Source organism: Thermobia domestica, chromosome 2 (assembly GCF_964235325.1).
Source record: "Thermobia domestica chromosome 2, izTheDome1.hap1.1, whole genome shotgun sequence".
In the NCBI taxonomy this organism is placed as follows: domain Eukaryota; kingdom Metazoa; phylum Arthropoda; class Insecta; order Zygentoma; family Lepismatidae; genus Thermobia; species Thermobia domestica.
Window position 1 is genome coordinate 47526606 of NC_137455.1, and position 16787 is coordinate 47543392.

Below are 16787 nucleotides of genomic sequence, written 5' to 3' on the forward strand. Positions count from 1 at the left end.
ACGGGAACATACTGGCTCAAAAAAGGGGATAAAAATAGAATAAAGAACTTAATTGGGATAGAAGTGGATAACATACAAGATATAGAAAAAGAAATATTAGACAAGTGGCAAAGAGATTGGAATAATTCAGAAAAGGCAAGAAGAACATATAGCTTAATCCCAAACATAAGGGAAAGACTTAAATGGCACCACTTTGATCCATCCAGAGATGGAGTGGGTCGGTGGGTCAAGTTTTCTGGGTGGGTCAGTGGGTCGTGGGTCAACAGCATGTGACCCACCGACTCAGTATGATCTACCGACCCTCTGCTCACTGCATTGTAGTCAGTATCTTCTGAGGACTGGTAAATTTGTCTCCGTTTTACTTTCAAGACCTTCATTTCCCCCCTTTTTTTTTCCACTTGTTTCTGTCTACTTACCTGAGATGAGTAAATCTAACCAAGTGAAAAACGAACTTCATGCACTTTTGGATATTGATATTTTTAATAGTAATGATAGCAATAGGACTTGTCTTTCGAGACCTGTAAGTTTTTAGAGCTAACTACTGGAAAAAATACATTTTTGAATCACTGTAAAAAAAATTGAATGTAACTATGTGTGCCTGATCATCACGGTCAAATTGCAAAGTGAAATGAAATTACTTTTGGTATATAGTTAGGCCTTAATCCAAATTGGGATGTTATATTGCTTTTATTATAATGCATAATATCCTAAGGAGGTAGTGAGGATCCGAATTTTTGCGAAAAAAAAATGAGTATCTCGCAAACCGTTAAACTTACGGAGATGAAATTCAGTGTATTAACTCTTTATTGAAAATAAACAGGGTGTGTCCTAGTATTTTATAATTCTCCTTTATGTGTGTGTGTGGGGGGGGGGGCACTTTCTATATATGGAAAATTGGTAGTGAGTTGGTTTGTAAAAATGGTCGAAAACGATCGATGTTATTTAAGAAAAAAAGTCAGAAACAAAAAATACAGTGCTTGGCTTCATATATCCGTTGCTTTCTGCTATAATAATCGCTGAAGCTTATGTTTATTATATGGAGCGCTTACAGCACAGGGCAATCAACCCATAAAGTTGTGAGAAAAATAGGCATAAAATTTGTACTGTAAGCTTAATTACACGGAAATTTGAAGTTTGGATTGTACGCATAATTGTATGGAAAATTTTACACTTTTTCTCCCTTTACGTTGGTCTACTTACTTTGATTTGGAACTTTGAAATTTCATCCTTTTTTCCACTGAAAAGTATTGGTAATTCAACAAGGGACGGGGGAGGGAACTTGGTAATGGTATCAAACCTTCATGTGTAATTACAAAAATTAAATTTATGAACAAATAAGAAATCATCAGTTTATCAGGCTTTAATTGATAATTTACTCACAAGATTCCCTATCAAAAGCGTGGTAGATGAAATTTCTGTTCTACATGGGTCGACATTACCAACTGACATGGTCGATATGGAAAAGATGTTGTAGGGTGATAGAGAGATGATATTTCTTGCTGAGTATTTCAAACCTGACCAAGAAAAATCGTTATCAGACTTAAGTCTAACAAGCAGATTGTCGATGAGAAGTTGCAGATATCGGGTAGAAATATTATCAATTTCCACGACAGAGTGGGAACGGGGATTTCCCCTTATGAATTTACAGATGACTGATATTAGAAATACACTAAGTGCTCAAACATTGTCTAACTTGTTGCTCATCAATGTTAATGGCCCACCGCTAGACAAGCTCAAAGTAGATGAGCTAGTTATTTCTTGGCTGAAGGATGGACATCATTCCACTGCGGATGATTTACCGCCAAAAAGTTAACAACAGGAAATAAATCCGATTTCAGATTTGTTTTAAGGTGGAAAATTACCAGTTACGGAAAATGTTTACTTGTATTACTAATGGCTTATTTGTTATTCAACTTTATACCTAATTTTTAGTAAGTCTCTTCTTTGCTTTAGGTCAACTACTTTGAATAAATATTCATAATAATTGTAATTATGCATATTTGTAACTTGAATTTAATGTCATGTTTTAGTCATTACACAAATTACAATTATGAGCATACTTTATTGAGACGCTCTCACAGAGGGTACCCGAGCACCTTTATACCCTATGAACAACCGATTTTTCAAGTCTTTTGTGAGAAAAATACTGTGAACTGAGAAACCATAACCTTTCCATATTGTACAGGGGTATTTTCCTGCGAATAGAAGTTTCTTGTGGAATGCGTTCAGAAATTAACACTTGAAAGAATACTCTCTTAGTACAAATATATTTTAGGCACATACTAATTTCTCCCCACCTCGAACTGTTTCAATTTCCTCACTGACAAACACTTTGCCAGTTTATATCGTAAAGGTCAGATCCACTGTTATTGTAACAGAGTAGTGCTTGAGCGATTGACTAGAAATTTAAACTCCGATTAGTGACAATTTCACAGTCTTGTTTTATTACAAGTGTAAACTCTTTAGTCAGTTCAGAAGAGGCCGTGGATTGTGTTCAGAGTTGATGACGATGGATTTTGGTGAGTCAGAGTATGTCAAAGTGGATGAGAGTGGTTTATGGTGGGTGGTGGGTCGTGAATCAGAGTGGGTCACGGTTGGTAGTGGGTCAGTGGATTTTGGGTCACGGTGGGTGGTGGGTCGTGGGTCATGGTAGGTGGTGGGTCAGTGGGTCGTGGGTCAAGTTTTCATTGACCCACGCCAACTCGGGATCCATCTGCTGGCCTTGTCCACTTTCTCACGGGACATGGCCCCTATGGCCAATACCTTCAAAGATTTGGACTAAAAGAAGTCGGAAACTGTGATTGTGGCGAATTTGGTGCCACATAATGTAGTGCCCTCTACTTGAGGATCGAATAAACGACAGGAATATCATAAGAACAAGAAGAATGGAAGATGTTACCTCCGATGAAAGAGACTTCAAAGTGGTAAATAAAATTACTGATTTTTCCGAACGTAGTAAAAAACAATATGAAGAAAGGAATTTAGCAAATGGAAACCAATAAGAAATCAACAGATATGAAAGAGAAAGAAACGGAGTGTGTGAATTGTGTGTTTGTGTCTTTCTTTTCGGATCGGAGGACATCTGGAACGCTGGTATTCCGCGTGCCCCGGAAGGAAACGCGTGAGTGAATTGGGCTCGACACATCCCCGCCACAAACCGGAATGGAAGTCAGGATGCGTCGGGCCGGAGTGAATTTTGAGTTTCGGTGGCGGGACGTCGTGTTTCTTCAATAAACAAATATATAAGATCTCATGGAACTAAATAACGATACGAATCAATACGAAAGATAACGTGACCCTCCGTGACTCAGTTGCGTAGGCGCCATTTCTGATTCCGGTACAACGGCGGTGGAACACTACTGAGCAGGACCCACACTAAGTGCTCTGAGTGTGTCCTAGGCCCCAAGCTGTTGCTCGAGGGATCGAGGACGTACAAAACAACCGAGGAACATAAATTAGAAACAATCATCAAACTTGAGATAAACAAGGGATTAGAGGAATGCACGACAAGGGATTAGAGAAGAATGCACGACAGAGGAATGTAGTGAGTGTAATGAGTGTAGTGAAATAATGGCAAGTTATGTTTCTCACACAGGAGTGAGATAGTGTGCTAGTGTTCAAACTACAAAAATTCAGTGTGGATAGTGCTAAATAGTGATAAGCGATGTGTGTGATTAGTGTTATAATTGAAGAATGTGGTAAATTCTCGCACAGGAGAGACTCAAATTACACATACAGGCAGTGTGCAAATTAGATAATTTATATTGGGGGGATAAAATTAAGCCAACAGGACGTAGCGTCTGAAGGTGCAATATATCAAAATGAGACAATAATGCCTAACCCTCCGCACACACACACATAAATATGACATGACATCTGTAATAAATGAAAGATTTATTAATTCAATAAATCTTCTTACAACAATTATGTATATATTGTCTAACATGCCACGTCATACCTACCTAAAGTTTCTGAACATATAAACACATGTTGTATTCACTCGTGTGTCCACAGCTCTGCAAGGTTTATTTCCTTAATAATTCAACCCATTTACTTCTCTAGCCGTTTGCGTCGACGCAACACAAAATTTACGTTTTAGTTTGTTGTAATAGGCATATATATATATATATATATATATATATATATATATATATATATATATATATATATATATATATATATATATATATATATATATATATATTGCCTTTGCTGTACTCAAAGTTTCTGGAGATATGGATCGGAATGTTGCTCTAGAAATAGCTATTCACTGAATTCTTTAAATAAAGAAAAATAAATTGTCTCAGACATATTACTTCGAAGTGCCTGAATAAGATGATTGTGATTTACGGGTACATTCCATATGGGTGTCCGTAAAATTTGTGTATCGCAACGCAAAAAAATGCAAATAGTCATTATAATTGCTATGCTAATCACCACAAATTAAATGCAACTTTTGAGTTGTGTATACGCAAACTAGGGAATGGACCATGCGCTATCAAAGAATACGCTGGAAAATGAAATGTAACAGAAAATCGATACAAATGTAGAGGTTGAATATGACATGTCCGATCTTGACCAAATTGTTCTTGGCCAAACGCTAAGAGTATTTATAAATTCATATGTGACTGTTATGCGCAATTAATACATTCAAATTCACGAACGACGACAAACTGAAGAGTACGAGGATACGGTTGCAAGTAACAACTGTAATCATAATAACCCCATGCTAAAAACGTCGCCAACACCTAGTGACCCGCTTGCCGGTAAATGTCGATCGTCGATATAGCGACGCGTCGAAGGGTTGCCATTAGTGTGCCACTGGCGGCAGGGTTTCGTCGAGTCGAAACAGATCTAGAGTCGGGATGTTGAAGTTACCACCGCGTAGCAGCGAGGACTTCATTTTGGTCCGCACTCCTTCGATTCGTCGCGGAGAATCGCGAAGGGACTAACACGAACTATCGCCAGTCATGTGCATGCGGTTATTATTATCCAGTATATTATTTTTTCCTGATGAATTGTTCCTAAAGTGGGCTCCTGGGTTCAAGAGTAACCTCTGCCTCTATACCATGAAGTGAAAAATATTGAGATGAGTGCGTATAATTGTATGATTTTAGACAGGCCCGTAGCCAGTCCCAAAACTTGGGTGGGCGGTTGAATTTAGGGGGGCCCGATCCAACCATATGATAGTTCACCATATTATAGTTCTTTTGCAAGCCTACTGTAAAACTTTTAGGGGGACACCAAAAATTTAGGGGGAGCGGACCCACTAGACCCCCTGGATACGGGCCTGATTTTAGATGGGAACTGACGCCGATCATTAGAAAGAATATGGGAGAACTATGAAATAAAGTAAATAGACGAGTGTCATTTTGTTATAAAATTACATGGCGAACACATTTTATCTGATCCCAAACGGTTATCGTCGAATATACACGGTTAAATAAGCACTCTGATTGACCAAATTAAAAAGATTTTAACGATTTATCCTTCTACAAGCGAAGTTTTCTTCATCACCTCCGTGGCGAAGTCGTAAGAATTCTGGTGGTTCGCGCCCACTTCGGGATCCGTTTTATATATTTTGGTGTTTTTAGACTCACCTTAATATAAACAGATCACACACATAAGCGATTTAACACATTTTGTGGGGGTAATTTTGTGGTTCATTGGCGTTTCGTCGCATCTCTGCCACTGATGGGCCACTGGTGGTATAATTTTCAACACAGAAGTGGGGCCACCGCGGATCGTCGCTGTGAGGCCACCAATTTTTGGCGAGAGGTCGCTAGTTGCCCATCGGTGGTCCACCGACGCATACAGTGTGGGAAATATAGTTCAACTGAACAATGAAAATAGTGAGGAAATAAGAAATGACCAAAACTGAATAGTTTACATCACTAATTTCGAAATACAGCTAGCAGATTAAACTTATAAGCAATGACAAAATTAAGTGAAATTTGGCATTATACTAATCATAGTTGGGGGGGGGGGAAGCGAGCATCCCCGGTAGGGATATTTCAGTAGATTTCTTTGGGGGAATAAAATGTGATTGAGGGGGAAAATCCCCCTCACCCGCCCCGGTAATTCGCACCCTGCATACAGGTGATACCAAAACAAATCATACAGGGAAAACTTGAACAAAACGGAAAAAAAAGAGGAAATAGTACAGGAAAGGCTAAGTATAGATCAGAAGCAGTGAATGATGAAAATGATAGGACTGACATCAAGTTCAACTCGAGTCAGAATCAAAGTAGATTAGCTAGATTATATAAAGGAAGACTAATCATTATTAGATAATAATTAGTAGTTAGAATCATGTTTTCTTTTCAAGTTTTATTGTTTGTTTTCTTGTTCAACGTTGTGGTTTGTCAAATCCAATCATGTCCTTGTCCCCGTTCCTGAAATGAATATGAATGAGGAAATAAAGGTTGAAGACTGATATTGCAATGATGATAGCCCGTTTCGTTTCAAATCTTCAAGTGCCGAAACCAAAGAGGCGCGTCTAAGAAAAAAAATCGGGGGTATTGAAGTTACCACCGCGTAACAGTGAGGACTTCATTTTGATCCGCGCTCCTTTGATTTGTCACGGAGAATCGCAAAGGGACCAACACGAACTATTGCCAGTCATGTGCATGCGGTTGTTATTTTATATTATTTTTCCCTGACGAATTGTTATTATAAAGACAATACTTGAGCTCCGGGGTTCAAGAGTAACTCCTGCCTTTACGTCATGAATTGAAAAATCTTGAGATGGGTGCGTATAATTGTTTGAATTTAGATGGCAACTGTCGCCGATCACTAGCAAGTGAATATGGGAGAACTATGAAAAAGTAAATAGACGCTTGCCATTTTGTTATAAAATTACATGGCGAGTGCATTTAATCTGATTCCAAACAGTTATCGTCCAATACACACGGTTAAAGGTGCACTATGATTAGAAATATTAAAAAGACTTCGAAGATTTATCACTCTACAAGCTGTGTCTTCATGATTGTCTCCGTGGCGAATTCGGAAAAGTACACGCAACTAGTAACCCTAGGGTTGGTGGTTTGCGCCCAGCTCAGCGCACTTTTTTTTATCCTTTTTAAAAAATGTTTTTAGACTCATCTTAATGCAAACAAATTACGCATATAGGCGATTTGACGTATTTTAGGGGAATAATTTTGTGGTTCGTTAGCGTTCCGTCGCTTCTCTGCTACTCGTGGTATAATTTTCAAAACGGAAGTGAGACCACCGCCGATCGTAGCTGCGGGACCGCCAATTTTTGGGGACGTCGCCAGTTGCCTATCGGTGGTCCACCGACGCGTACGGCATGGGGTTGTTCTCTCACAAATGAGGCAGAGTGTAATCGATCAAGAGTGTTTCGGAAAAATGGGGAACATCTTCCGACTTCGACTTCTGAATAATCCATTTAGGATCAAGTCGAATCAAGGCTGCCCCACGGGAAGGTAGAACAAGTGGGGCAATCGTTCGAAGCACTACGCTCGAGAGCCTCCGTCTCCTTTAAGACTTAGACTCTTCAGGAAAAGTAACAAGTTTATTACTTGAAATTTATTCTTTGAGTCAAAGTATTTTGCAATAAACCATCGTTTTTACGATTGTATACTATGACTTTCGAAAATAGTACTCATAATATAATTTCCTATCATGGATTTGAAAAAATCAAAGTTCGAACAAAGAAAGATTTCCGATCCACATGTCTCTTCATATTTGATATGGAAGTCTCATCTTTATTATTGACCCTTAATTTATTTTAGTCCTAGGCAACGCGAATCGACGGGATGGTTCTACGTGAAAACATTCATTTAGATGGTTAAGTAATCAGGAAATTGTTGCTGTTATTTCACGAAACACAACAGATCTTGAGGGGGAAAAAATTGCATACCAGAGTGAGGGAGTAAATCATCTGCTTACGTTTGCTTAACTAGGAACAAGGCAAGGGCGCCGATCCTGGGGGGCTGGGCACACCAAAGCTCATGTGGGCCTCCATTGTATGTATGAATATACAATATTTGGCATAATTTGAATGCAATTTGTCTTAAAATCCTCATATATATATTCTGCATTTGAATGGCCCTCCCCAAATTTACAGAGAAATCGGCGCCCTTGGAAGAAGGTTTAGTGAAATGAATAAAAATGTGATAACGTAATACTTGAACAACTCTATCTAATGGAGGAAAGTAAATTAGTATTCAACACTTCTTTCAATTTTAAGCATTTCAAAGATTGTCGTAATTTAGTAGCGTCCCGGATTTGCATTTTTGAAATATGGGAGCTCTATCTATACCTTAACGTGGGAATCGGTTTCGGACCATGCATTTAAGCCGCTTTGCCACAAAAGGCACATAGGATTTTTTCTTTCGATTTCCTTAGGAATATTGCGAATGGTATGACTTAAAACTACGTTTAAAAAAGAATACGCATCGACACAATAAGATGATAATCTGATTCCTAGGAAATATATTGAATTGTTTTTAATTTCTTCTCACGTTTCCAAAACAGTACTTATGTTTTTTTTTTTATTCCAGCGTTTTAATATAACCATTTCACACTATTGTCTGTTCTAGGACGATACAATTCTAGCTCATGTATATGCTAGCTTTGAAAATACAGTAAAGTTTCGCTTATCCGACATAAACAAAAGCCAGAACGCCGGATAATATGGATGTGTTAAGAAAAGACCTATTAAAAGTAAAACTTATGATATAATTTTACATATTACGTATCTAATAATCATGTTTTATAACAAATAAATGCACTGCACTGAATCAAGGACCTATCCAGCGTGAGGGCTGTCCCCCTCCGAAACTCAAGCACTTTTTAATAAACTTACTATTACCCTTTTGAGGTTCTTTTATATCAGTTTGCTTGGAGTCAGTGTCCAAACTTTGGGCAATGTGCTCTTGTCTTATTATAATTCTAAGAACATACCATAATGCCATTATACCAGGTGGAATTAAAGAACACTTTTAAATAGGATTAACATTTCGTTTCCGTTCTGTTTTTAACTTTAATATATCAGAACGATACACTCAGTGTCTTCTTGCTATTTTTGTTATGTGATATACGTAGTAGACAGTTTTCTTTAGTTACATTTCTCTCGAAAATGTTTCATTTGGTTTGTGCTATAATGCAGTTTCCAAAGTAAACCGGTTTATAAATGAAAAGTAGGAAAAAGTTTAAGAGAAATACAGAAGTGTTGCATTATTATTATTATTATTATTATTATTATTATTATTATTATTATTATTATTATTATTATTATTATTCATATTTTTGAAACATTAGAATTACGTGCTTCGTGTTGAGCCCCCTCCGAATAGAAAACCTGGATACGTGTCTGCACTGAATGATAGACATATGAGTCAAAGTGTAGACGGGTGCGCTAGGCGATAGACTCCAAAGCATGAAAAATAGATTAAGACCACAACTTGCAGTTCTTCTTGCCGATTGGTGCTATCTGCAATATGTCGGATCGTACGGTATGTGGAACAAAGGAAGGTCGGATAAGCGAGACCATGGTGTATTGGTGTTTCATGAACCTAAACCTGTAAAATGTTTGTATAAACAATTATCTTTCATTCCCTAGCTAAGCTTGTGGGTATGATCACACACCTTGCCTTATAAAGTATACTATAGTCTTATAAAGAAAAAAAATTCTTTAGCTAAAAGCTAAAGAGAAGCCAACTTCAATAATTTACTTTAGTCTTTTGAATTTTTTTAAATAATGCCAAACTAGTTCATTTCATCACGATAAATCACGTTTGGTACTAAGATGTCTTTTTTCTGTCTATATATATATTTCACACTTTGTTGGAGATAAAATTGTTCTTTTCCCAAGGAAACAGGATGAGAGAAGCTATACAGCAGGATGAACTGAAAACAATAGTTATTACCAATAGTACTCTAATACTGGATAAATACATCATTACAGCAAAATATCAATAAGTTATGTCCTTATTATATTGCTTCGGTTCTTATTTACATGAAAATTATAATGTTTCGTAAAAAAATGGGATGGGATGGGATTCGATCTTGTCAAAATAATGTAAGAACTACTAATCCACCACGCTACCACCTAACCACGGAAACTACTTTTTGCTTGTTCTCTTTTTCTTAACAAATAAATGCTAATATCCATAGCGCATGTCACTTCCAACCTCAAGACAGGAGATTTCCTCTTTGTTTCTATATTTCCGTACGACATCTTGGTTACAGAAGCTAATTTATATTTGGCAGACAATCTACACACTAGGTTTTAACCAATGAATGCAACATTTTATTCCACCATCCAGTTCCTTGATCCAACTCCTCGACTCCCCTACTGAATTCCCTCCGCAATCGTGCTCTGCTACTGAAAAAATCCCTAGAAATCATGATTGCCAGTATACACAAAACCGAGCATAATTTTGTTTTTTGCTTATATTTTTATTATTTTATTATGTTTTTTTGGAAATATCTCCTTAGATGGATTGCTTTTTATTATCTCTACGTACTAATAGCTGAATTTTACCCATAAACGTAAGGAAAATGGAATAAATGCGAAAAATCGTGAGTCACAGTATACGCGCAATTTTTATTGCGCCTGGGAGTACATTTAAATTGAGAAGTACGTACTCTAAAAGGTAGAAATTCTAAACGTTAACCTCGTAATTTATACAGTTGACATTCCATTGACCATAAAGTCTGTGAGACAGATACATTAATTAATGGCATGTAGATTAAGTTCAGCATCATCACTCGAAATTGTTGAAAAATTATAATTCATTAAATATATCGTTATTGCCCTCCAAAATATTTTCATACTAGTTAGTATGTCTTAGTTTTATACAACGGTGCTTGTTCCACCTCTCAGACATCACCCGGAGCTCTGAAAATTTCATATCTTGATTAACGCTTGTAAATCCTAAAATACCAGCATTGTAGTACATATATGTCCGACATTTATAGAAGGAAAAATACAATATCAGTTTTGAACTGAAGCAGAAATTGTAATGTTTGAGATGGCTGAGCAATCATCGACTCCGAGTTTGGACTATTTTCAAATCTATAAATCATCTATTATGGATCGATGATTTTTCTTTAGCTTTACTTCCATGTTACTTAAAAATCTGGAACAATTTAGGTTAAACTGCGGCCAGTTGACAACATACAGCTAACAATGATGAAATTATCTAAAGATTAATAACATTAATACATAGATAAGGAATTGTATTATAATAGCTCCTGTCAAAAATTAATTAACATATGGCCTTATAAATCAAATTCTTTGTTGCAAAATGCTTTTATCTTTCATTGAAATATAATGTTCTTCTATCTTCCCAGCAGATTTTAACCAACTTCGAACATGCCGAAAAAGAAGCAACCATTGACGTTGGAAGATATTACAGCACAGAAAATAGGGGAGATAGTGTGTGATAGGTGCACTTATGCAAGTCTTCTGGTGCCACCATCAATGTGGTGTGAGCAAGAAAGAAGAGTATTCCTAAAGACCCACATCGACTGGATCAAGGAAGTGTTCTTAAGTAATATTTCTCGTTTTCTGCTTCATAGAATCATAGACGAAATACTTCTGGCAGTGGCCAAATGTATACCTTATTCTAAAGAGCATTTAATTCAATATATTATGACATGCCTTGAAGAACTTGGTATATTGGGACGTATAAAGTTTGTGGAACATAGGAAATGGCCTGCTCTTATGACGAGATACCTTTATGATAATTTAGATAAACTCACTGGATTGGAAATATTAGACTTGACTGTAATTCTAGAATCAGCAAAGTTTCTCAAACAAGCTTTTAAAAATGTACATTCACTAGTGAATTTATGGCAAAATCTTACGAACCTCGTTGATCTTTGCCTGTTTTTTAAGTGCTCAGACCAAATTCTATCAGTAGTGTGTGAAAATTGCCCAAAATTACAAAGCTTAGATGTAGGCGAATCAGTTCTTGTCACTGATAGTAGTGTGCCTTCACTTCTGTATTGCACGGGTCTACGCAAACTCATAGTCTACAATACATCTATAACAGTGCCAGCATGTGGTAGTATATTATTAACCATGCAACACTTGGAAAACTTCAGTTACAACAAATTTGGAGATGTGCTAGAATATATTGATGCAAACGAACAATCGAGTATCGTATTGAATATTAAATATTTTCGAGGTGAAGTGGTATCTGGTCTTCATTTCCAGCTATTATCTAGAATGTGCCCTAAGATTGAACTTGCCACTGTGGATTCCTCCAAAATAAATGGTGATTTAACACCGTTTTCACTGTTACGCAATCTTCAACAGCTGCAATTAATTTCTTCTTTCAACCAGGACTCAGAAATATTACTAACTTACACTGGTCAACAGTTGACTTCATTAATGTTAGTTCGTGCTTTTCAGTTAGATTTAGAAGCAGTAATACTGATAAATTACTACTGTCCTAATTTGGAAAAGCTTATGTTTGATTACTGTGAATTTAGTAACAACTTAACGTGTAGTTTACCGCGACCATTTCAAAAGTTAGAATTTCTAAGTTGTTTTATGCATTGTTCATTAATTCATTTAGAAATCTTGCTGATGCAGTGCGTCAACGTTAAATGTGTCCATTTGGAAACCATACCCAGTATAGATGATGACACAATGGAGAAAGTGCTCTCCAAACACGCTTTAAGGCACTTAGAACAGTTTAGAATTCCTTATAGTGATACAAATCTTACCATGCGTACTGTACGACTACTTATGGATCATTGCGAGAACTTAAAGGTTTTATCAGATTTAGAAATGTGGGATGGGTTGACGAAACGGCAGTTGGCAGATTTCAGAGCAGAACTGAAAAGTAATAACATTGATCTCGATACCAGTAGTTACTATGCCGATTTGGTATAAGCATCGTTGTCTTACAATCACTATCAAGTTTTTATGTAATCTAGTCACCAAGAATGTCTTTCTTTAATTGCTGGTTTGTACCGAGGTATAGAGATATGTTTTTGTATGAAATGTTTAGTATATGGCGTTATTGAAACCATTGAAGAATTAGATTCAGCCAAGCTTATATTGTATCTAAAGTTGAATATTTAGAGATACGTGAGAAAGAGAGTAGTAAAATTACTACATTACAGTTCGTAATGTTATATTAATTAGCCTTTACAAATCATTTTACATGTTATTAGCCTTTACAAATCATTTTACATGTTAGCATATCCAGTAAAATAACACATTTTGGATAATATATGTATATATACACTAAGCAAGAGCAAATTACAAATTAAATGAATAACACAATGTATAGCTTTAGTTTGTCATATACACATCATCGATAGCGGTTTAAACTACATTACAACAGTCAGGCTCAGGGCTAAATATGTCAGCAGATCTGAGTATTTGATTGCCATGTCACATGCGTGTATAGTGCGTTCCACAAAAAAGTTTACGCCTATAATATCGTAGAAACCAAGCCAGACTGAGAGAATAAATTTTGTTCCATGCAAATATCGGCAAAGGACATTAGTATGCAATACTACCACATTAACAATGTTGCCAACCTAACACAAAGTTGTTTTTTCAAATCGCACTATACCAGATTACAAATTTCAAATTGGTACTGTGGCTCAGTGGTAGAACGTTCACCTTGCTGTATGGGGTCCCTGGTTGGATCCCAGCTCACGCAAGTGGGCTTTGTAGTGAAGAAACATCGTGTTCGTAGGTTTACTCGGGATTCTCCCGTTTCCTCCCACTTTCTTTCCACCATTGCTTTCATTTCTCATCATCATTGTCCCGTTTAGCCTAGCCGGCATAATCGTAGGACGTAAAAGTGATTTTTTTTTTATTTTTACAAATTTCAAATCTATATATCAAACTAAAACATACAATATTCTATTTCTTGTTCAGTGTTGCAAACTAAGGACGCTACAGCATCATAAACACCCTAAAACATCCAACATTTTGGAAGGTTCTACAACAGTAATAACGCAAATGAATCGGACGGGACAATGCTTATCCTAAATTCTTTAATGTAGAGTACTATGATCATGATATGCATTTCGAGGAAATACAAAATACCATGGAATTGAAAATTCTACTTGTTTCGAAAGACTTTATTTGAAAAAAGTGTTTAGAGAACTATCACACCTAATCACATAGATGGTTTGCAAAAACCGTAAACATTATAATGTAATTTACAGCAACTTGATATCTAAGATCATTCCAGAGATATGGTAACCATGCATAGAGATTAATCTGCTACAAATAACATATTTATGGGAGATTTTAAAAACGACTTTTCCTTTCCTTTGTTTTTTAACATCACAGAAACAGTTTTTGGAAATTGCAATTACAGCAGGTTCTAGGAAATACTTAGTTTTAACCAGTGTTTTAAGCTCACTCTTTATCATATGTTCTGAATAGTGAGAGATACCGAATCGCTGTAAGCGGCATTACGAGTTTTACATCGTTTGCCAATTATCTCCGTGATTAGATGTAATGCTTATCTAAATACTTTTTGGAAATACCTCATATCGTGATCGTAGTATTCAACACTAAGGAACCTCGGATGTGTATTGCCCACTCGTCTTACGTTATTATTGTTGTACAGGCCTTTAAAATTTGGATGTTTTTGATGCTGTAGCTTCCTTGTTTGCAATATTGAACCAGAAGCATTGTATTATATGTCTCCCTTTGATATGTAGATTTGAAACTTGTAATAGTCTAATAATGTAGTACAACTTGAAATAACTATAACTTTAAAAATATAACTATATTGGGTTAGCAACTCTGTTAATGTGGTACTATTGCAGGGCATGTTAGATAACACCCCCTGCTGGTATTTTCATGATACAAAATTTCATATGAGCTTCTTCATGGCTAAGCGGTTAGCGTACGCGCATTTCACGTGGGAGATCCGGGTTAGATTTCCGGTGGGAGCTCATGTGGTTCGTATTCCACCTTAATCAGTAGGTCCCGTCTCATATAGCCTCGCTGCTGAAAGGGACGTTAAGCTCTAAATCGACTCAACTCAAAATTTCATACGAGTATCTCTGTCTGTCTTGCTTTCTACGGTAGCATAGGTGTGAACATTTTCTACGGTATCATAGGTGTAAACTTAATAGTTTCTTTTGTCTTCTTCTTCTTGAGTTTGTAAGTATTTTTTTGTAAACTATAAACGAATTTACGAGAATTGCAGAAGTATAATATCCTATCGTAGTATATATATATATATTTCGAAGCTATTTTCTCTTCTCTTCATAAATGAAATGAATTTTAGATTCTGTTGATGGATGCTTAGAAATAGTGGTAACAGCGTTCAGTTTAATAGATAACGTTCTAGTATATATAAAAATCATGTTTGGAGTGTTTATTTTCGCGTATTTGCTTGACATACATGATGAAAATGTATTTATTATTGTACATAACATGATATATTCGGTGGTGTTCAAAGAGTGAAAAATGCACTAGATGACGACTGGACATTAAAAAAAAATAATATTTAAAGATTTTGTAACCTAGGAATCATAGAAAATAAGTTGAATACTGTGGGATATATGCTTGAATGTAAGGTTCGATTTAAATGGGAAAATGAGACTACCAAGTACTGTCAGCAAAGAAACAAAAAAGAATAGGCTGAGAATTGTAATATATACAAAACAGCTATGTAGAAAGGAGAAATAAGAGCAAGTACACCCCTAAAAGTGTTTGGACTAAAGCTTGAAATTGATGTAACCATATTTGAAAGATTGTTTTTTTTTTTTTTTCTTCAGGTATCCTTTGCTCTTGTTAATGGCTGCTCTGCTTTAATTTGTAGTATAAAAATTGTAATTCAAGTACACAGTAAGTAGTATGTGCACTTGAAATTAAATTGCTAACTGTTGAAAGTAAATTACTAATACTTCTTTGCACAGTTGTAAGGTCTTACATTAATTATTCTGCTTGAAGTAATAATTTTGTATATAAGGAGTGCTGTTTGGGTTTATACCGTATATTACATTAAATATTTAAGAAACTTTTCTTAAGCTAAACTTTTCTTAAATTACTTATTTGTGTGTCGATTTTCTCATATTCCGTCCACTTTCATTCTCACATGTAATATATATATATATATATACATAAATTATGATAAGCTAGGCCGGATAATATTGCTCGATACATTCACTGTCATTCGCACAAATTATTTATTAAAAGCAAATTAAGATTTTATATATATATATATATATATATATATATATATATATATATATATATATATATATATATATATATATTGTTCGAAGTGGGGAAAAGCAGAGGCGGTATGTTTTATTATGATTTTAACTCGACATACCGGTTATCTAAATGTTGAAATACGATGAGAATATGTTGCCTAAAAGATTGCATTTCTATTTACATAATGACAAAACCATTGTAGAGTTTCTCTGTAGTAACGTCGTGGGGGGGGGGAGATATGGAGAGACTTTGATCCCCTCCAACAACTTTGTGGAAAAATAAAAAGAATATCCCCTTCTGTTATATTATAGAGAATTATACACGAAAGTGCTTAAAAACCGAGTTTTAAATTAACAATTTCCTGCGGGAAAGCCCCCCCACCTCGACCAAGGTGTATTCCAAGCCCCTAGAAGAATCTCCCCACAACAAATAACCTCGAAATCTGCTCATGCTCAAAACACGCCATTTATATGAATTAAGACAAGACACACGTGCACACGAAAGAAAAAATTCAATATGGCAGATCAAAATATAAACTAAAAAAAAAAAAAATTGTAATAACTATGGAAGATGATCGTGATTCTTCTAACGATATCAGTAATCC

At 35.9% G+C, this 16787-nt stretch overlaps 1 protein-coding gene across 5 annotated transcripts in view; it reads left to right on the top strand.

Moving 5' to 3' along the window:
• Nucleotides 1-15987, top strand: part of LOC145671699 (uncharacterized) — a 50293-nt gene extending 34306 nt beyond the window's left edge. For 3 of the 5 annotated variants that reach the window (XM_081740900.1, XM_081740903.1, XM_081740914.1), the window contains exon 2: nt 11326-15987. In XM_081740900.1, the coding sequence (XP_081597026.1) occupies nt 11345-12874 (1530 nt within the window). In that variant the 5' untranslated portion in view covers nt 11326-11344 and the 3' untranslated portion in view covers nt 12875-15987. Of the gene's footprint in view, nt 1-11322 lie in introns of all 5 variants that reach the window. The other 2 variants (XM_081740912.1, XM_081740907.1) reach the window with 1 other exon arrangement.
• The last annotated feature ends 800 nt before the right edge of the window (nt 15988-16787 follow it).